This window comes from Aethalodelphis obliquidens, unplaced genomic scaffold (genome assembly GCF_003676395.1).
Source record: "Aethalodelphis obliquidens isolate GAN/ISIS:26980383/991018 unplaced genomic scaffold, ASM367639v1 scaffold36, whole genome shotgun sequence".
Lineage (NCBI taxonomy): Eukaryota > Metazoa > Chordata > Mammalia > Artiodactyla > Delphinidae > Aethalodelphis > Aethalodelphis obliquidens.
The window spans coordinates 1,763,787-1,787,069 of NW_020837980.1; the positions used below are offsets into that span (position 1 = coordinate 1,763,787).

General features: G+C 39.2%; 1 protein-coding gene across 6 annotated transcripts in view; it reads right to left on the reverse strand.

Annotated features, from left to right (window-relative positions):
* BICD1 (BICD cargo adaptor 1) overlaps positions 1 to 23,283 on the reverse strand; it is a 208,056-nt gene that overhangs the window by 52,693 nt on the left and 132,080 nt on the right. For all 6 annotated transcript variants that reach the window (XM_027129280.1, XM_027129283.1, XM_027129282.1 and 3 more), the window contains exons 3-4: positions 14,190 to 14,342; positions 7,350 to 7,775 (exon numbers count right to left, since the gene is read on the reverse strand). In XM_027129280.1, coding sequence (XP_026985081.1) covers positions 7,350 to 7,775; positions 14,190 to 14,342 — 579 coding nt within the window. The remainder of the gene's footprint in view (positions 1 to 7,349; positions 7,776 to 14,189; positions 14,343 to 23,283) is intronic.

The window sequence follows — 23,283 nt, forward strand, 5'->3', positions numbered from 1 at the left end:
GACAAAGACTCAGGAAAAAAAAAAAAAAAAAAGAAGGGGAGGGAGGCTTTTCAAGTCATTCTATGAGGCCAGTATTACTCTGATACCAAAACCAGGCAAAGATAACTATAGACCAGTATCTCTTATGAATATAGACACAAAAATCTTGAACAAAATACTAGCAAACTGAATCCAGCAACATATAAAAACGTGTTAGACAACCTGACCAAGTGGGGTTTATCCTAGGAATGCAATGTTGACAACATGCAAAAATCAATAAATATAATATACTGTATTAACAGAACACAGGACAAAACCACACGGTCATCTCAATGTATGCAGAAAAAGCATTTGACAAAATTCAATACCCTTTCATGATGAAAACAGACAACAATCTAGAAATAGAAGAGAACTTCCTAAACCTGCTGGGTCATCTACAAAACACCCACAGATGACATACTTAATGGTGAATGCTTTCCTCTTAGGACCAGGAACAGGACAAAAATGTTTACTCCTGCCACTTTTATTCAGCATTGTACTAGAAGTTCTAGTCAGGGCAATTAGGCTATGGTCAAGTGGCAAATAAATGTCTGTGAGGCTGTGGAGAAATCAGAATCCTCATACACCACTGGTGGAGATGTGAAATGGTTCAGCTGCTTTGAAAACAGTCTGGCAGTTCCTCAGAAGGTGAAACATAGAGCTACCCTACAACCCAGCAACTCCACTCTTAAGTATATGCTCAAGGGAATTAAGATATAAGTGCACATAAAAACCTGTACATGAATGTTCATAACAGCATTATTCATAATAGCTGAAAAGTGGAAACAACTCACATGTCCATCACTGATAAATGAATAAATAAAATGTGGTATATCTATATAATAGAGTATTATTTGGCAATAAAAAGAAATGAAATACTACTATATGTTACAACACGAATTGAACATATTATGCTAAGTGATAAAAGCCAGACACAAAAGACCACATATTGTGTGATTCCACTTAAATGAAATGTCCAGAATAGACAAATCTACTGAGACATAAAGTAGATTAGTGGTTGCCTACGGTTGGAGTGGCTGCTAATGGGTACATAGTTTCTTTATGGTGTAATGAATTGACTGTGGTGGTGATTGCACAACTGTGTGACTATACTAAGAAACACCAAATTATACCCTTCAACTGGGTGGATTGTATGTGAATAATTGCTATAAAGCTGTTCTTAAAAAATAACTACATGGACTCATCCCTTGTTGTGTGATTATGGATGCTCTTATTATGGTTACTGACAGATGGTTTAAAAAAAAAGTAAGGCTTCTGAGAAATGTGTTTGCCTAAAGCTTTTAAAGGTAATCTTTAACTGTAAAGTTTACAATAGTTTGACAACTTAAGTTGTCAACTTTGTCCTAAGAAATTGTATTTGTCACATTTTTAAAAACTAGGAACTGACCAATCTTGTCTTACTAATTTCATCTCATAAATATCTTGTGAGTCTCTGTTAAGCACAGATAATATTTCATTTGTTTGACTCTCTCTCTTTCTCTGTGTAGCAATCCACTTCCTAGGCTTTTGGCTTTGAGCAAATTACATATTTGTGCCTCAGTTTCCCTATCTGTAAAATGGGGATAACACTATCTACCTGGGTTATAAGCATCCACCAATTAAGCAAATATATATAAATTACTTTTAACTCTTATGGGACATGCAGCAAATTGACCACTTACCATCATTATAGGAAAAATTTAAATTGCCTTTAATACAGTATATCTATAAACACAATATGCATCTTTATTTCTTCCACATCCACGAGGATACAACAAAACTTAAAAATTTCAGTCTTAGAGAAATATTACTATTTTCTCACATTACATGTGAAATTATATAGCCAGTATGATACTAAAGAAAACAATGCAAAGAGTTTTCTCCTGCTTAGTCTGACTCTCTGTGATATGAGGTTAAACAGAGGCTATTTGTCAAAGGTAGAAATTTTAGCACAAGCATAGAGACTCTTTTAAATAATTATGTAATTTATTTAGTGTTCCCAGGCAGGATCTACTTATTTTCATTCTAATAAAATGAACTAAAGTACTTGTCACTGAGAATTATTATTATTATTATAGCCTATTTGAAATAACTGGATTTTGAGGGTGATACAATTCTAGGAGGCACTATTTAAATTGTAGTCAGTGTAGGTTTTTATATTTAATCAATATTATTACCATTTTCCAGCAGATGGCAGTATGATATCTTGGGGAAGGGGACTTTTTTTTTTTTTCCTAATTCCAACAAAGGCATCATAGAGACTAGTGATGGGGCTAATTTATCACCTTTTACCTTTCCTTTTATAAATGCACCTCAGAGAAGTGAAGCAATTAACCCAACATTCCTGATACCCAAGGCATAAACATAGTTTTTTTCTTTTTGGAACCAGGTTAAGTAAATATCATTAGTGGGGAAAACATAATTTACATGCATAGATGGAATCTTGCAAGATAAGAAGAGGCTGATAGGCTTTGACTCAGGTATGCTGTTTTCAAAGTGTTTCTTTATTTTATTTTTTAAAATATTTATTTTGGACTGATTAAAAAAACAGAAATAAAAGTATATTTAAAGCATAAAAATATATATTTATTTATTTGGCTGCATTGGGTCCTAGTTGAGGCACACAGGCTCTTCATCACAGCCCACGGGCTTCTCACTAGTTGAGGTGGGGAGGCTCCAGGGTTCGCGGGCTCAGTAGTTGCGGCACACAGGCTCTCTAGTTGTGGCCTGCAGGCTTAGTTCCCCACAGCATGTGGGATCTTAGTCCCCAACCAGGAATCAAACCTGCGTCCCCTGCATTAGAAGGCAGATTTCTAACCACTGGACCACAAGGGAAGTCCCTCAAAGGGTTTCTTTAATCCTATGAAAGAAAATCTTAAAAGCTGCATATTCCCTGGTATAGGGTGTTACATTCCTGCCTCTGCCCTTCTACATACGAAATTAAATTTGTTTTTCTCTTGTTAATCTGTCTTCAATTTAATTATTAGGCCAGCCAAAGAACCTAGAAGGGAAGAGGGGAAATTTTCTCCCTGCCTAAACTTTCTATATTCTGAATATTTAATTTCAAAATACATCTGGCCCCAAGTGTTCCAGATAGTCATAGTAAAAGTGCATTTTATTGCTCCCTCAGAAGGTCCAAAACAATGGTACTGCCATGGTATGTGCTGCAAGGTGTGTGTAAGTGTTGTTTATTAGAACTGCCATATTATTTTCAAGGCTCATTCACATCAACACCAACTGCAATAACTTCTATGCAATGTATCCTGTAATTTAAAAAAAAATTTATTTATTTTTGGCTGCATTGGGTCTTCGTGGCTGTGCGCAGGCCTTCTCTAGTTGTGGAGAGTGGGGGCTACTCTTTGTTGCGGTGCACGGGCTTCTCATTGTGGTGGCTTCTCTTGTTGCGGAGCACAGGCTCTAGGCACGCGGGCTTCAGTAGTTGTGGCATGCGAGCTCTAGAGTGCAGGCTGAGTACTTGTGATGCACGGGCTTAGTTGCTCTGCGGCATGTGGGATCTTCCCGGACCAGGGCTCGAACCTGTGTCCCCCGCGTTGGCAGGCGGATTCTGAACCACTGCGCCACTATGGAAGCCCTCCTGTAATGTTTTTATAATTTATTTATATGAATTAAACACAAGGGGACACATAGCTAAGGAAAAACTCAGATTATAAAGAAATTATGCACGAGAAGATACATTCTGCTATACTTGTGTTCAACAATTTGAATGAGATATATTACAAAAATGCTGGTTAAAAGAAAAGAGGTGGTTACTTGGCCTACAACAAAATTAGTAGTTAGTGTTCCAAGTGTGAGACTGGACACTGCAAAGCCCTTCCTGTGTGGAGCCTGTTTTTTACAGCTAAATTAAGAGCAAACTTTGGGACATAAGGCCCTTCCTGTGTCCCTCTACATCTTTATAAACTGTCAGCATTAATTAAGTTCTAATGAAAGATTCAAAGGTACACAGTTTTCTCATATATTGAGGGACGGTTTATCCAGCCAAGTTTTTCTCACTCTCACTTTTTGCTGAATGAATATCCCTTTTCAGACTGTCTCACACCCTGAGACTTACCAGCAACCACATTACACCCATCTGAGATGATGATCCTTGAGCTAATCATCCAACAATATCAGTTAATTATATTAATAATAGCTAAATAAATGGAGTGCTTAACAAATTAAAGGCATTGTGGAGTTGAAATAATGATAATAGTTCATAATTATTGCACATTTATCATGTGCTTGGCCCTGTTCTAAGCACTCTGTGTACATTAACTCAAAAACCTTCATGACAGTTTGAAGAAGGTAAAATGTATCCCCATTTTATGGGAGAGTAAAGTGCTGTCCCTCTAAGAATGATTCTCGACTAGAGGTTGACCCTTGGGACATTTGAAATGTGTGGGGCATTTTTGGTCACCACATCTATGAGGAGATGTAATGAGCATTTAATGGGTTGGGACCAGAGATGCTAAACCTCCTGTAGCTCATCAGACAGACTCAGACAATGAGGAACTATCCCACCCCAAATGCTGCAAGGTGGCTCCCATTGAGAACCACTCTCTTGCTGAGAACTTGTTCTCCACCATTCTTTTGATTAAACTACTCCTCTCTTTTGGACTTTTGTATTCCCCAGCTCAGATTACATTTAGGATTAAAACTGAGAACAGCTCTGAGCTTTCAACCAATAGTTGACGTGATTGAAAACTACTGAGCTGTTTACACATAAAACCCCCTCTTCCTCATATACTCTACACTGCCACCAAAATAAAAAGAAAAAACAAAAGCTTCAACCCACTAAATTTTTATCCTAAAGAAACCAACATGATAGTTTAAGAAAAATTTTACATTAATTCTATTCAATTTGAGGGCATATGTTCTTGTAAATATATGTCACAAAAATTTTTTTTCACAAGAAATGTGTGAGCAAAAAGACATGGAAAAGTATTACCTACACAAAACTGCACTTTGCAGTCAGGTAAATCTATATGAAATTAATTTTCTTCCAGTGGCCATACCCTCTTACCTTGATTCAAATTGAACACTGAGAAAATGAATTCTCATTAATTCTCTTTCAGCAGCCAAAAGCACTGGGCAGGTAAAGTTAAAAGTTAAAGGGTGGACTTCCCTCATGACGCAGTGGTTAAGAATCCGCCTGCCAATGCAGGGGACATGGGTTCAATCCCTGGGCCGGGAAGATCACACATGCCGTAGAGCAACTCAGCTCATGCACCACAGCTACTACGCCTGCGCTGTAGAGCCTGTGAGCCACAACTACTGAAGCCCGCGCACCTAGAGCCCATGCTCTGCAACAAGAGAAGCCACCGCAATGAGAAGCCCGTGCACCTCAATGAAAAGTAGCCATTGCTCACCGCAACTAGAGAAAGCCCACGCACAGCAACGAAGACCCAACGCAGCCAAAAATAAATAAATATTAAAAAAAAAAGTTAAAGGGTATGTTAACTTTTGATATAATATTAAAAATAAGCCTAATAATATATTAATTTCATGGGTTCTCTAGTCTTATTTACTTCTGCTAATTATATTTTCAGTCATCATTTCTGTAGAGGCAGAAAATTATAAGCCCTGGGACTTCGCTGGTGGTGCAGTTGTTAAGAATCTGCCTGCTGGGCTTCCCTGGTGGTGCAGTGGTTGAGAGTCCGCCTGCTGATGCAGGGGACACGGGTTCGTGCCCCGGTCCAGGAAGATCCCACATGCCACGGAGCGGCTGGGCCCGTGAGCCATGGCCGCTGAGCCTGCGTGTCCGGAGCCTGTGCTCCTCAACAGCAGAGGCCACAACAGTGAGAGGCCCGCATACCGCAAAAAAAAAAAAGAAAAAAAGAAAAAAGAATCTGCCTGCCAATTCAGGGGACACGCGTTCGAGCCCTGGTCCGGGAAGATCCTACATGCAGCAGAGCAACTAAGCCCATGTACCATAACTACTGAGCCCACGCCCCACAACTTCTGAAGCCCGAGCACCTAGAGTCCCTGCCCCACAACAAGAGAAGCCCGCGCACTGCAATGAAGAGTAGCCCCCACTCGCTGCAACTAGAGAAAGCCCACACTCAGCAACAAAGACCCAACACAGCCATAAATAAATAGAGAGATAGATAAATAAATAAATAAATAGAAAAGAAAATTATAAGCCCTGTTTGCTATAAAAAAAGTGATTGCCAGAGTCTTAAGGCCTTTAATTATCAGCTTTATGCAAAGAACCTTGGTGGGATAACAGACTGAAGAGCAAGCCTCAAACTTGTCACCTAACAAGCTTGTTGAAGCAGATACCTGGCTCAGTAGATCTGTGGGGAGCCCAACAATTTGTCCCTCAGCAGCCCACAGGTGATGATGGTGGTGGCGATGCTGCTCCTCTGACAACATTTCCATCATCACTGGATTAACGTATAGTCAGGAAGCAAGACTACATTAGAAAGCCATTTCACAGTGAGGTAAGCTTGTGGGACTCTCCCCAAGACATTTGATTAGAAGATGCTAAAAATTTAAAGCCTAGCTCATGTAGGGAGAAGAAATCCTTGGTTTCAGATTTATACCTGTTCTGTATTTTTAATCATACGATCATAATCATATGATATCCTGCTAGTTTATATATAGAAAGTCCTTCATGTCTTTTACTTATTTATTTTTAACATCTTTACTGGAGTATAATTGCTTTACAATGGTGTGTTAGTTTCTGCTTTATAACAAAGTGAATCAGCTATGCATATACATATATCCCCATATCTCCTCCCTCTTGCATCTCCCTCCCTCCCACCCTCCCTATCCCACCCCTCGGGGTGGTCACAAAGCACCAAACTGATCTCCCTGTGCTATGCGGCTGCTTCCTAATAGCTATCTATTTGGTATTGTGTATATGTCCATGACTCTCTCACTTTGTCCCATCTTACCCTTCCCCCCTCCCCATGTCATGTCCTTCATGTCTTTTAGAGCTTAAAATATTGCTGTGAAGTATAACCATTCATCTTGAAGCTATACACAGAGTTGCTTGTGATAGAAAACTTCATTTTCTGTCATTTCTCTTGTGTATAAAGCTTTTGAATTCTTTTGTGATAAATGCATCAAGACACTATCTTTTCTCCCTTCACACTCCATTGCTATCTAATTTATCTAAGAAATAAATTTCATAAAGCAATGCAAATGAGAGATTTCTCTTCAACACCTCTTTTGTGTCTTTCTAAACTATTGTACTTTCAAAGTTGCTAGTTAAAGAATATTTTAAAAAATAATCTGGAACTAAAATGTGACAATAAGATATCCCACAACACAGTACACGTAACTTACAAAATATTCACTCTAACAGCCCTAAACAAAGTTCTTACCTGCATAAGTTGCTGCTTCAATTTCTGTATTTCTGAGATGTTCAGCTCACTGAATAAGTCAGAAACAGGGTGTAGAGACTCTCCTTTCCTTAGAGTGGGAGTCCGATAGTCTCCATTCAGTTTCACAAGGGGCCCATGAATATGCCCGTTCATTTTGTCATCATTGTTGGGTTCACTTCCATCCTCTGCAAACTTGAGTCCGTCAACTGAAATGCTGATATGGTTATCATTGAGTGTGATGTACTGGGAGAGCTCCTTCCGCAGGCTGTTCTTTTGCTCCCTTTCATTTTTTAAGGTCTCAAGGGCTTCTTCCAGTTGGTGCTCAGCGATTTCTTTCAACCGGATGGCATCTTCCAGTTGGCTGTTTAGCAGCACCGTCTCCTCCTCAAATCGCTTAATCTCATGCTTTAAGCCTTCGTATTCAACCTGAATCAGATACGATAAAGAAGATTCATAAAACTAAAATTTGGGTCTAACAAAACTGCCATTAAACACTCTAGTGGACCTAACATTTAAAAATTAAAACGCTACAAAATAAATCTGAGAAGCACGCGGTATATACACCATTAAGGTAACACAGGATGGTTTCTTTAGCTATCCATACATATAAATTCAATTCCTAGCAGAGATGAAAAAGGTACCTCTCTCTCAGGATTTCTTTTATGGAGTCCAGTGGTCAAAAGGGGGCACTGTTTGCTTAATAAATCAAGAATATTTTTTTGTAATAGTTTATCAGAATATTCACAATCCAAGAAAAGATTTTTATCATCACTATTACTTGTTTTATTTAATTATTAATAATGAGGAAATTTTTAAACTCAGGGTAAGTTAGTTAAATGATCACAATAAGAATATAATCTCAATAAAATATGTTTGAGAGTAAGATGAGAAAGCAAAGAAAAACTTCATGTGCTTAAGGATAGAACCTGCAATAACAGTACCAATTACTCCCAAACAAAAAAATACATGGAAGTGGATCAAGATGGTGGAGTAGGAGGACATGGAACTCACCTCCCCCCACAAACACATCAAATACATCTACATGTGGGACAATTCTCACAGAAAACCAACTGGAAACTGGCGGAAGATCTCTTACACAAGCAAAGCTGCAAGAAAGATCCCCACATAACCAGGTGATTGTGTGCCAGCACCAGCAGCTCTGCTTCAGGCTGCCAGTTGGATAGACTTGGCTTCAGGCTTCAGACTGTGTTCAGGTCAGCTGCACATGTCTTGTTTTAGGACCAAACTTGAAGGGTCACGCTTCCTGGGGCATGAAGGTAAGGGGATTAGTCAAACCAAGGTAGTATGTCTGAAATCTGTGCTCCATCATGTCTGCTAACATTCCAATGGTCAGAGAGTCACATGACTAAGACCAAGGTCAATGGAGTTGGCCAATTTACTCTGCCCTTTCTAGGGCACTGCCAGGTTACGTGGCAGAGGGAGAGAGTAAAGAATTTAGAACAATCTAAATCTACCAAATATTTTTACCATCACATAATGAGATGTTTTTCTTTTCTTTTTTTTCTTTCTTAAAAAACTTTTTATTGTGGGTAATGTAAAAATACCCAAGTAGCAAGAAGAGTTCAATGAACCCCCAGGAGCCCACCACTCAGCTTCAACAGTCATCAACTCCTGTCTACTCTTCTTTCATCTATATTTCCATTCACTCCCCTAGTTGGATTATTTTAACCCCTAGATATCACATACTTTAGGATCTATCCCTAAGAGATAATTTTTTTAAAAAGCAAAGCCATAATCCCTTGAACAAATAATTTCTTAAGAATATGATATAATCTTAGTTATCAAAACGATGTCAACAATAGGTTTGTAATGATATAGGAAATAAATACAACTGAGTGAAAAGGGATAATGTATTACGACTGTGGAACACAAGAGATCAAATGGAAATTTAACAAAATGTTAATAATAGTTGTTCTTTAGTGGTGGGAATAAAGGTGATTTTAAGAAAAATAATACATATATATTGTTATCAATAATTACTCTTGAATTACAACCGAATAAGAGCCTGTTCAAACACTCTCTTGGTCGTGAAAGTCTATAGGTGAAAGAGAACTCGGCTCTGAGCCCAAATGCCTTCTTTGGGGCCTTTTCCATGGCTCTTACCACATGCCACCTTTTAATAAATATTTTTAATAAATATTCTCCACAACTACTTAGAGGAAATACTTTCTATGCACCCAGGTGTCCCTCACAGTGCTTCAGTATTCCTTCATAGTGTTTCAACAAAATTCTGCTCTTAATAAGTATTTGCTGAATAAACTATTGTGAATGAAAAAATAAAATAGAAAAAACATAACAACATCAATTATGATATTAGATACTAATAATAAACTGTGTTTAGGGACTTGACCTCTTTCTAGCTGGGCAGCTTCACTCATTCCACTCTCTCACATGTGGTTCCTATTCACCCAGCTGTTTCATGTTTCTCTGCCTAGGCAAAGACAGTCATCTGGAAAACTCTTATTCATCATTCAAGACCCAAGTCAAGACTCTGATCCTAATTTGAAGTCTTTGTTGACCCACTCAGGCAAACAGATCACTCCTTTCTTGTACCATCATTGCAAGGCTTTATCATATGATTAGAGCCCCAGCAAAGTGGAGGCACCAAGAAATAGAATGAGAAGGCACTTAAAAATTGGTATTTGATATGTTAAAGAAAGCATCAAAGTAGTCACCATGAGAAAAATCAGTACTTTGTTGTGATTCATTATAGCAACTTCATAGTTTGGTAATTCTATTTTTAATGAGGGTTGGAAATAAGTACCATAATATTTTCAGAGTTTAGGAACTCTAAAGATCTTTTTTTTTTCTTGCTGTTTTCCATTTGGGCTTTATTTAGAACTCTAAAGATCTTAATTTGGACCCGTATTGCCAAACCTAACACATAGCTTTACTCTTCAATTACATGGATGGTTGAGTTTATTACCTGCCTTCCCTACTGGGACCATGAGCTCTTTGAGCCAGTGACCACGGTTTTTGTTCTTAAAAAGTACATGGCCTCATAGAAAGATACCCCTGAAATACTGGTTAAATGAAATCAAACTGAATTGATCCCAGGAAATAATATCTTTAATATCTCTTATGATATTATTACTTGATAGAAATATATCAATAGAAATATATCCCTAGAGGAAATATTCTTCATAATAAAAATGATTGTATTATTAATTGAAAACTAGGGTTTTCAATGCTTAGATAACAAATATTGAATGCTTTAGCTCAATATGTGAGCTACTAGGGACATGAAATTTATTATTTCTCTCTCCTGCCATCACATATCTAAAACTTGAGCATGATTTCCTGTCCTATGTAAAGCAGTACTGGGTCCTGCCTCTATGTTAACTGATACTGGGACTAGGCATAAAAAATTTAGCTGCTTGACGGAAAAACTTGCTCCTGGAAGATAAGACTCAACTAAAACAGCTTCCTCAAGACTTGAATCAAGACCCTCACTTTACTGTACCTCCCAACTCAAAGCTATGTCATAAACTCTGTCTAACCCAACCACTTTCCCACCATGTGAGACCTACCAGTCCAGATCCTCAAATCCTATGAATATCCTTCCTGTTGACATCCTGTTTTGAGATACTACTAAGGCTCTGTTGAGCTGTTATCTTACTGCAAGAGGTCTAACAAACAGCTTTGTTTCATCAACAGATTTTTCTGATTTTTTCTGATGGGGAACTGACAGTTGACACTTTTTTATGGCTACTGCTGCTTACTGCACTTCTTTCAGATATTTTGGTTTGAAAAGTATAAAGGTATAAAACATTTATAAGGTTGGGTCTAATTTTATTTTAGACACAGAACCAAATCAGCACACAGAGGAATGTGGCTGAAGTTTTCAGAGTCAACTCGTTGGTGTAGGATCACGAATAAAAATTGGTATGGTTAATTATAATAATCTTAAATTTTAGTTTCCTCTGTAAGTTGAATTGTGGATGTAAGATAAAGAAAAAACATTTATTCATTATTTCAACAAGTATTTATTAATAGTTAATGCCTACAATGGGCCAGCCCCTGTTTTAGGTGTTTATACTATAGTGAAGAGAGATGGAAACAAACTAATATATAGAAGTTACATATGGAGTAAGAAGTGCTATTTAAACAATTATTTAGAAAATAATCAACATTTAACAGGAAAATGGAACTTCAGAAGAAGAGCATCTTCTAGTTCTTTGAACTAAACATTTTACAATTCTAGTAGCTTTCCTATTTAGAGAAACCTCAAACCAGGCTGGAAGAGTATATTTTGTATAGGAAACTTCAGTACAAAGCAACATTCAGACCAATTTTGAGATTGAAAGCCAGCCATCATCATGTCTTTGAAAAAAAAATCTGTGGTATTTATACGTAAAGTATTATATTTAATACTTCATTAATTAGAGAGTTTACGATATATGCTAAATCCTGTAAATAAAGGCCAATAGTAAGAAAAAAACAAACCCCAGTATTTCCTTAATTGGGAGAGACTTGTGACACTACAGTGCACCCATTTGTTAGGAAATAAACCAGAATAGCCCTTTGTAAGGAAAATGATTTCAAATTAATTAATTAGACACTTAATTGGGAAAATTACCATATTACATCTACAAAATAAAATTTTAAAGATGTATACATTTTTGTTTGTTTTTTCAAACTTCTGAGTTAAGCATTTGATTTCCATGTTTCAATTACTGGTGGGAGGGTATGGGTAAACTGTAAGCAGTAATCAGCCAGGCTAGTAGTACAAATTCCCACAGAAATGGCATCTGGGCTAATGAATACTCACAGGATACCTTGGCAGTCTTTCAAGAATACTTAATACTGGCCTAAATTAACCTCCTGAGTAAATTAGTCTACCACATGCAGTGATGGGAAACCCTACAGTGTAGATGGATGCTCTCCGCACCCCTGCCTGTGCAGAGAGCAATGAGGACCTGTAGGAATCAGGAGAAATGACCACTTTAAATATTTGCACATCACATAAACTTGCTTCAAGTCTTCTACATTCTTCATCACCGACCAAAAAAACTAAACAACAAAAAATACCCTTCTTATTTCTAAGAAACATATATTTAAAAAAAATCTAATGTTGCCCACTGTGAGCTCACTGTCCCCAGACAAATCAAGACCTAGGGTCTCATGGTACTGCCAGCCCTCAGCACACACAGCGATTCAGTGCTTAAAGGGGAAGGAATGAGATAAAAACACATGGGATATCCAGATAACCCTTTTTTAATGGTCTGGAACCACCCCCTGCACTCCTTAGTACACATTTTGATCCCCAGCACTCCAAAGCTGGGGAGAAGTGGCAATGATCAATAATAAAATTTCAATTGTGTCAATTTTCTTCTGGATTTTTCCTTTCCACTTTTCATCTTTATATCTATCAAAACCACACGGTCATCCCTCAGTTTCTGTGGGGTATTGGTTCCAGAAGCCCCCGGCAGACCCCAAAATCTGGGTGCTCAAAACCCTTAGATAGGGCTTCCCTGGTGGCACAGTGGTTGCGAGTCCGCCTGCCGCTGCAGGAGACACGGGTTCGTGCCCCGGTCCGGGAAGATCCCACATGCCGCGGAGTGGCTGGGCCCGTGAGCCATGGCCGCTGAGCCTGCGCGTCCGGAGCCTGTGCTCCGCAGCGGGAGAGGCCGCAACAATGAGAGGCCCGCGTACCGCAAAAAAAAAAAAAAAACCTTAGATAAAGTGGTTGTAGCATTTGCATATAACCACGCACATTGGCTCATCTTTAAATCACCTCTAGATTACTTATAATATCTAATACAATGTAAATGCTATGTACCTGCCAGTGTGCGGCAAATTCAAGTTTTGTTTTTTGAAATTTTCTGGAATTTCTTTTCTTAGAATATTTTCAGTCTGTGGTTGGTTGAAACTACAAACACAGAACCCATAGATATGAAGGGCTGACTGAAACAGTTCTGGAAGGAGATACCAACTTGAGAAGGGAGAGAGGTGGAAGCATACAACTGGGCTGCCCTCTAAGTTGACGGAGGGTAAGAATCGTACCCTCTGGATTCTGGTACCTCTGTAGCCTAGCACAGTGCCTGGCACAGTTTGATGACCTGATCTGAGAGGTTATAACAGTGTTGAGACAAGAATAGGGTTGTGGTTGAGGAACCACCTTTGAAAAGACCTTGAAATCCAGTCCACCTTTGCTTAACTACCTATGAATTTTATTCATAAATAAATTCTACCAAAAGTACAGATTCAAGAATGCTATTACTAATAACTATAACAAACCACAATGCAAACTGATCAGGAAAATTCAGCAATTAAGCAATCTAAGTCTCATTACCCACAAAATTATTTAAATGTACACATGCAATCTTTTTAGTCAGCTTACAGCAGAATAAAGAAATCAGGCCTTTTTTTTCTTATAATGTTGTTCGTACTGATTTATATTTCATAATCCTCGTATGATTTGAAAGCAGTTTACAGAGAGAGAGATTGATAGAGATTGCAGGGAAACCTTAAGCTTGTATTACAAAACAGGCTCACAAACCCAGGCTTTAATGAGAGGTCAGCGGTTAAACTGATTACCATACATTTAACTTACTCCAGAAATAAATTAACATAGAGCTAAAGTATAAAGTAAGATTTTTCTTATCCAATAGAGCTTTTTGGTAATTATACTACTTCTAGGTTTGCCTTTTAAATTTAGCTGAAATAGGAGGGTTGGGAAATTTCAGCACATAATTAATGTTGGGAGATTGAGGCAAATTTTGACAGTTTCTTTTCTGATAAATAGAAGATTTAACCTTAATGGTCAGAAGGTATAGATCCATCTGGAGTGTAACCAAAAATCTTCTTAAACCTCACCTGGTTCTGCTTTAATGTGGACACCAGTTTCTGCAGCGTTATGTTTTCCTCTTCTAGTTCAGTATAGTCCTGAAGGAGGCGGGCCTCACGGAATTTATATTCTCGGATTTCATCCTTCATCCGTATTCTTTGTAGCTCCACCATCTCATTGTTCTGAAACAAGAGAATAAACAGTAAATACAAAACTTCTAGATTTTATGAAGTGTAGATAAAGTCTTGGTAGTTAAAAATAATAATAAAAACATCTCATGGAGTGTAAATTGGTACCACCTTTTTTTGAATAAGAATTTAATGATATCTGTCAAACTTTAAAAGCACATACACATGACCCAGCAATTCTACAACTAAAAATCATTCTTAAGCATATTTTCTTAGAGGTAAATAAAAATAAATTCATGTATATTTACACAAAGAATTGGAAACAGTCTAAATGTTTGCTAATGGGGGAACAATGAAATAAATTATTATGCATCCTTTAGTGAAGCATTATAAAATTATTTAAAAGAATGAGAAGAAAGGAGTGAGGAGCTTTATGCACTAAAATGCAAAGAGAGCCACAATACATTATGAAATATAAAAGAAAGTTATAGATTAGTATGCATACAGTACCAACTTTCCAAACTCCGGGGGGATCCCTCTGCAAGTTTCACAATCTTCCAACTAAGCCACGTGGTCTAATCCTGGCTTGGTCCAGACACTCTGGCCTCAGTCACCTGGCTTCAGCCACAGAAGCTTCCTTCTGCCCCCTATCATGTTGGACTTGGCCGCTCATTCCCGCCTTCAGGCTTTTTCACTCCCCCTCCCCGACTCCCTGTCTCCAGATCAAGGGTTCTTAGCCTCATCTGCGCCATGACCCTCTTTGACAACGTGGTGAAGCCGATGGAGCTCTTCTCAGAATGATATTTTAAAGGGCACTGAAAGAGTTCAGAACTTCCCATGCCAACATATGCCACTTTGGTATATTGATTATTTTGAGCTGAAGGCACTTGAGAAACAGCAGATGCAGGAAGGGCTCTCTGCCCTCCCCCTTTCTACCTAAAAGCAGGACATGAAATTTCCCCTGAGAAAAATGCCCTTCCTGTACCAGGAAGAGAACGTTCTTATCACAAGAGACTGGGAATCGATGCTGAAATGGACCCGTACAAACACATCTACTAAAATGATCTTCCATTAGTTTTCCCCATTTAGTTCCTAGTCACTGTTCCACGATATACTGCCCCTAGCCCAAGCTCCTTTGTCTTGTCACATCCCCACAATTTACCCTTCTTTGTGTAAAAAGGTATACAAGCTTTTGGGCCTAATGACTTCTGGTCTTCATTTTCCTTTTGAACACTCCCATGTACTTGTAAAAAAATTAAATTTGTATGCTTTTTTCTTATTAATCTGTTTTATGTCAGTTTAATTCTTTATCCCAGTCACAGAACCCAAGAGGGTAGAAGGAAATTTTCCTCCCTTACAGTGTAAAAGACAAGATTACAAAGGACACTGATTATGCTCAAATTAAGTTAATATAATATTTTACAAAATTATGATATGGTAATCAGGTAGATTATGGTAGTGGCCCCCAATTAATCACATTTCCCTATGGCCACACGCAGTGGAGTCTGAAGTCAACCCTGAACTGGCTTCATTGACTTGCTTTGACCCACAAAATGCAGTGGAAGCTTTAGCTTGGAAGGCTAAAGGTCTATCTTTAGGAAGCCTTCGTAGGGACTTCCCTGGTTGTCCAGTGGTTAAGACACCGCATTCCCAATGCAGGGGTCCTGGGTTTGATCCCTGGTCAGGGAACTAGATCTCACATGCCGCAACTAAAAGATCCCACATGCCACAACCAGGATATGGCACAGCCAAATAAATAAGTAAATAAGAGGCATTGTAGCTCTTGTTCTTTCTCTCTTGGAACACTGCCACCATGTGAAGAAGCCCAGGCTAGCCTGCTGGAGCACGTGGCCCAGCCCATAATCAGCACCAGCTGCCAGGCAGGGGAGTGAAACATCTTGAACTCTTTGGCTCAGTTGAGCTGCCAGATGATGGCTGCCACATGAGTGACCCCATGTTAGTTTGTAAGAACTGCCCAGCTGAGTAGAGCTCAAATAGCTGACCCATAAAATCATGGGGTATTATTTTAAGCCCTTAAATTTGGGGTAATTTGCTACACAGTAACATGTAACTGATACAGTAATACATGTGCTTCTTTATTAGCAGAATGTATACTCAGATCTAGTGGCAGATCTAAGAAATACCATCATTTCAAAGAAATGATGATATTTCAAGATCCTGCAAGAACTTCGATGTGATATTAAAATACTGATCACAAAGTAACAGGTGCTGCTAATGCTACTGAAGTTTGTGGCCTACATTCAAATGGAAGAAAATGCTAAATTTTTTGTCTGAGTTTAGAGAAAATGGAGATGTAATTATTTTTCCCTCCAAGGTTACAGGCCTCCTGAATTCTATCCACAGACTCCCAGGACCCAAGTTAGGAAACTCTTCTGCTTCTATTTGTCATTTAGGTCTCAGTTCAAATGTCGTCTCCTCAGAGAGGCCTTCTCTGAACAGCTAGTATAAGACAACTCCCCAACCCCTGCCCTTCAGTCTCACATCATCCTATATGATTTCCTTCATAGATCAGAATTTTAGCATAGAGTAGATACTCAGAAAACAACTGTTGAAAGAATAGCACTAAACATTACTTGAAATTAGTAATTTATTTATCTTTTACACTTTTTACGTGTATTAAATTTCCTTTTCCATCTGAATATAATGAACCTTTAGTGTTTGCCTATGGGTCCCTAATACCTGCCATATTTTAGGCCCTTATAACCATGGAATGAATAACAAAACAGTTATACAAATGGCTAAACACAAAATCTAAAAAGAATCATTGTAAAAATTTATTGTAGGGATTATGGCTTTTTGTCTGCATTGTTAGAGTGTGGAACAAAGGGAGACCAACACATTTTGAAATAAACATACCTAAATCTGTGAAATGACTGGACTTATTACAGTTTTTTAATATACTGTCAAGCTACTTAGAGGCAGAAACACTACTTTATTCCCTGCTCCTTGGACAATATTTTGCATATGTGTTCAATAAGTGTACAATGAAAAACAGAGTCTGGTTACAAAGCCAAATTACAATATTTCATTAAATTTTATTTTGCAGATACAGGAAATCTTAATATATTTTTCTGTTTCTTAAAGGTCTACCATTAACTGAATGGGTGATGTATAGTTATTTAGTTTTCCTTGTTTATATGCATGAACATATGAGGAAGCTAATAAATTGGATGCCAGTCATTTATATAAAATTATAAACAAAAACGTTAAGATATAAGAGGTTCTGTAAAATGTGAATATATACAACGTAAAAAATGTTAATGACTAGAAACCTAGCTCGTATACACTCAGAATTAATCATAAAACCTTATATAGTAAGATAGTAAATGTCAGGACAAATTTAAGACCATGGCAAAGCTAATGAGGATCACCAACAGATAAATCATAAAATAGCTAATGAAAACTGTTGATGTTAATTAAGGAAAAGGAAGAGCTTGGTGTGGAGACAGGTTAAGTTGAAAGACTCTCTAGCAATAAAACAGACATAAGACCCAGGGGAAGAAAACTGGTCTCATTTATTTTGTTAGAAACCCCCCTTTTTTTAAAGCATTTTTAAAATATTTATTTATTTATTTTTATTTTTGGCTGCGTTGGGTCTTCGTCGCTGCGCGCCGGCTTTCTCTAGTTGCAGCGAGTGGAGCCTACTCTTCCTTGCGGTGCACAGGCTTCTCACTGCAGTGGCTTCTCTTGTTGCAGAGCACGGGCTCTAGGCGTGTGGGCTTCAGTAGCTGTGGCACGTGGGCTCAGTAGTTGTGGCTCGCGGGCTCTAGAGCTCAGGCTCAGTAGTTGTGGCACACGGGCTTAGCTGCTCCGCAGCATGTGGGATCTTCCCAGACCAGGGCTTAAACCCGTGTCCCCTGCATCGGCAGGCGGATTCTTAACCACTGCACCACCAAGGAAGTCTGAAACTCATGGTTTTTTTGAACTGCCAAAGATTAAATTTTATGGGCAGTGTTCTTTGCTTCCATAATAAATTTTTTAAATTTCTATTTTTGTTTTTTGCATACTCATCATACATTTATCTCTGACAATTTTTTTCTTTCTGGGATAAGATGGCGCTGAGCTCTATTAAAAACCCCCATCAAGAATAATGAAAGTGAGAAAAATAAACCATGAGAGAAAGGGGAGAAAATGGCGCAACCAGGAGATACTCTAGCCTTCTGCCTCCAGAGACCTGAGCCCCAGCTTCTCTTCAGAGGACAGAGGATTCCCTGAAATGTTTGGGGTAGACTATCCTCACAGTTTGCATTGCACTTGAGTATAGCAGCATTCTGAGAGTTTTATTTTAATTAACATTGAGAGGCGACTTCCCTGGTGGTCCAGTGGTTAAGACTCCGCACTCCCAATTCAGGGGTCCCAGGTTCGACCCCTTGACCAGGGAACTAGATCCCACATGCCGCAACGAAGATCCCACATGCTGCAACTAAGACCCGGCACAGCCAAATAAATAAATAAATAACTTTAAAAAACATTAAGAGGAGGGCTTCCCTGGTGGCGCAGTGGTTGAGAGTCCGCCTGCCGATGCAGGGGATACGGGTTCGTGCCCCGGTCCGGGAAGATCCCACATGCCGTGGAGCAGCTGGGCCCGTGAGCCATGGCCGCTGGGCCTGCGCGTCCGGAGCCTGTGCTCCGCAACGGGAGAGGCCACAACAGTGAGAGACCCGCATAGTGCAAAAACAAAAAAAACAAAAAAAAACATTAAGAGGATTTCTTTATGTGGGAATAATAAATTCCCTCTACTATTGGCCAGAAGAAAATATAAGCACTTATTACCACACAAAGACTAAAGTATAAAAAGTAATATAGTGCCTTCCAGTTATACAGCTCTTAGCCTTTTATAACTTAATTATATTCATTGGCCTATTAGATCTTACTAATAACTTGTGTGAGCTGGGTGACAGGTCCCTGCCCAGAGCTTACTCATCTGTAAAATGGGGATCCTAATACTTAACATTATATAGTAATTGTGAGAATTTAATGATATAACATGAGGAAATGAGCAGAGATGCCAGACACACAGATAATTTCCTTAACACAGTGGAACACATGCTCTTACAGAGAGAGGGTCACACCTAAAGGCTGAATAATGATTACTATTGCTAATTACTCCTGGGTGAGTCAGGAAAAGCTTTATAAAGTAAGTAACATTTGAGTAGAACCTTGAAGGACAAGTAGAGTTAACTAAATGGGTAAAGAGGTGGATGGACTTTCCAGCCAGAGGTAAACTTTTGAACAAAAGGAGAGTCCTACTTGTTTGAGGGCAATGCTAAAATAGCCAATAGCCAGACCGAGCACTTCCTTAGGGCACCAGTGAAGCTGGAGCACTGAGAGAGAGAGAAAGAGAAGAGAGAAATTCAGAAAAATCTAGAAAATAGCCAATTATTTTCAGCTTATGTCTACATTTGGTGTTATTTCATAAAATAAAATGTTAAATTACAGTCTAGTATGGTTAATCTATGAGGTAGTAAGAGGAACCAAAATATTTACAGTGCTTGGAAGCTTGGTTTAGGAAATAGTGCAGCTGGGTGTGGCTGGAGCAAAGGAACTTGAGATAGATTTTGCAGGAAATTCTACATTAAAAAAGGAATTTGGGAACCATCAAAGTCTTTTAAACAAAGTAGCCATGTAATCAGACCTATGTTTTAAAAAGTCACTCTGAGAGTTGGAAGGGCGGAGAGAGAACAAGTTAAGCAGCCCCTTAACTTGAGGAAAAGGATGAGGAATTTTGAGGGACATCTCAGGATGAACAGGACTTAGTCACTGATTGATGTAATAATAAATGAAAAAAAAAAAAAAGAAGAGCAAAAAACAATGGCCTAATAAGGATAAAAGTATCAAAATGGAGTTGTAAGAAAGGAAGAAATTTTACAATAAAGTTAATGTGAGAGTTAAAGATGTCTTATTAATAATTACAGGTAGTGTTAATTTGGATAGTCAAACCAGGAATTTCTGGATCTGTGAGTGGAGTGAAGGAAGACAGATGGAGAAGGGAAAGGATGGGGTATGCAGTACTGACCTTCTCACTTCTAGAGAGTTGCCACTGCTGGCCAGTTCTGGCACTTTAAGACCATAATCTTTACTTTCCTTCTTTTGGCCAAAGATTAACTCTTCTCTTGCTGGTGAGAGGAGTGGACCATAGTTCTTGCCTGACCTCTCAGGTCCTCAGCGTCCTCAACTCAGGTGATCTACTCTCTAACCCACATTACCAGTAACTTACCTCCTATTCTTCCAAATCATCTCCAGTTCTCCCAACCCAGCCATTCTTCCACCTCATCAAGGTTTGCTATCCTTCGATCTCCAGCTTGCTCATTATCTGCAACCCTGGGTTTTCACTTCCCTCTTTACCCAGGTTTGATTCTACTGGGTTGACCAAAAAGTGTGCTCAGGTTTTCTGTAATATCCTATGGAGAACCCAAACGAACTTTTTGGCCAACCCAATACTATCATCACATACTTACTGTCTTGCAAGCACATCATAGAGCCTAACTTTCTGCCTTGTTATGCCCAAAGCTAAACAGAACTGGAGAAAATACAAATCCATGCCACATGGTTTCAATTACAACTCACAAAGAGGTAGTGGAATGTAGTGGTGAAGAGTCCAGGCTTGGAACCAAACTTCCCTGGATTCAAACCCCTACTCCAACACTTAGTAACTCTGGCCAAGGTTACTAATTCTCCATGCCTGTTTCTTTTCCTGTCAGGGGAATAACCTCCAGGTGTTATGTGGATCAGAATGGTGCCTAATATGAGTGGTGAAGTCCTGAATCTCAAACAGGCCTTTGGCACTGTCTAGTGATCATACCGTATATCCACAGTGTAGTAAGTTTCCTACTTCTCTCTTCATACAATCAGTCTCTTCTCTCCCTGAGAATCTTGCCTCATATTTACTTGGGGTGGGGGTGGAGGAGAAGGAGGTATGGCTCCTATTCCCATTCCTTTTACTTTCTTTTAATCTATCAATACTTTATACAGTTTAAAGATAGTAAATCCAGTCTTAAAACAAAACTTGACCTTTACATCCATATTTGTTTCTAGAGTCATGATCGCCCTTTCTCAATCCCTTCCAATAAACACTGAACCTGCCCTTGTCAAAGTCATCAATGACTTGCGTTGTTGCCACTGGATTTGGTGCCCACACCTGTGTTTTCCTCTTACTCCACTTCTTTTAAAAAAAAAAAAAATGTATATATTTGGCTGTGCCAGGTCTTAGTTGCGGCACGCGGGATCTTCATTGCAGCATGCGGGATCTTTCAGTTGCGGCATGTGCGATCTGGTTCCCTGACCAGGGATCGAACCTGGGCCCCCTGCATTGAGAGCTCGCAGTCTCAGCCACTGGACCACCAGGGAAGTCCCATCCTTTTACCCCACTTCTTCAACAGCATTTACCACTCCCTCCTTTTTGAAACTCTTTTTCTTCTATTGGCTTTCCAGACATCTAAACTCTAACCTTACTGGCTGCTTCTTTGCAGTCCCTTCTGACTTCCTCCCCTCCTTCTCAGCTCAACCTCTACTGTCAAGTGTTCCAAATCTATATTGAGCCCCTCCCTTTTCTGGCTACTCTCCAAAGGCAACCTCATCCAGGCCTCTAGCTTTAGATATACCACCGATATGCTGATGATTCTCGAATCCCCACCAGGGCTAACAGAACCCTATGGGACCTGACTCTTGCCTCACATAAAGTGCTCATAATGCATCTTTCTCCCAAGGACACATCATGCCCCCGATCCCCAAACTTCTGGTTCTTTAACCATCTCAAGCTGGGTCCTGCTTTAGAGTTCTTGCACCAGCGGTCTCTTCTGCTTGGATTTCCTTCTCCTTGTTCACATTGTCTGTCTCTTCATTAGGATCTCAACTTAAGTGTCATCTCCACAAGATTTCCCTGACCACTCATTCTAAAGTAGCTGCCCAGTCACACTCACATAACCCTGTTTTAATGGTCTGAAAAGTGTTTATCACTATTTGATTTATTTGTTTGCTGGATATTGGCTATTTTTCCTTCACTAGATGTCAGAAGGAACAGATGTCCTTCACTAGTTGTCAGTAATTCATCCCCACAGTACCCCAGAATCCAGGGGAGCCCGTCACTCATGGTAGTTGTATCCCACAGCTCAGACTCATCACTTCCAGCCTGAGTTGGACTGGTGGTAATGTGAGGAAAGCTGGGAAGTCGCTGAAGGATGAGCTTAGCTGAGTATAGCCAAAGAAGTACAGGTGTATTTGTTCATTTCATATCTGTTCATAGATTGGGGAAAAAAAAAAAAAAGCACACCTGCAAAGCAGGCCCCAGGTAAAATTCTCCACTGTTTAAAAACCCTTTTGGTGACACACATTCCATGCATATTTATACTTTATCCCATCTCTGTGGAAATTTGTACCAAGAAGAGGGTTCGATAAACATCTCCTACAGACATAGATATATACTATAGGACTGACACGACTTGTTATACTCTCTCTCTTAAGAATGGGTACAGTTAATGAGGGACATCAACACTGTGATGTCTCCATGCTATCAGCCAATAATAAGCTGATGGACACTGGGACCTTCTTCCGAAATCACAATAAGGGAAGACCAATTGCTCTATCAGGCAGTCACGTGGGTTTCACAGTCTTCACGAGAGCTATCGATGAAGAAAAGGAGGTATCCAGAGCACCATACAGGCAGCATCTCCAAGTGCAATCCAGACTTAATAACTGGGAAATAGCTAGGACAAACAAACAAGGTGAGTTTGAAATGTGGCTTAAAACAAACATGCTCAGTGAGAAAACGGATAAAAAGAGATTTGCCATGGCTGGGAAAGAGTAGTAAAGGAGGAGAGGATTACCACTTCAGGACAGCATTGCCCATAGTGAGCTCTGCATTAGGCTAGTTCTGTGCAGGGTTACTGGGAGTTGCTCAAACATAAGTTTAGGAAGATCTCCGCCTTTTAAAAGGAGCATTTTGATCAATCCACAGACCATGTCCTTGGAAAATGTT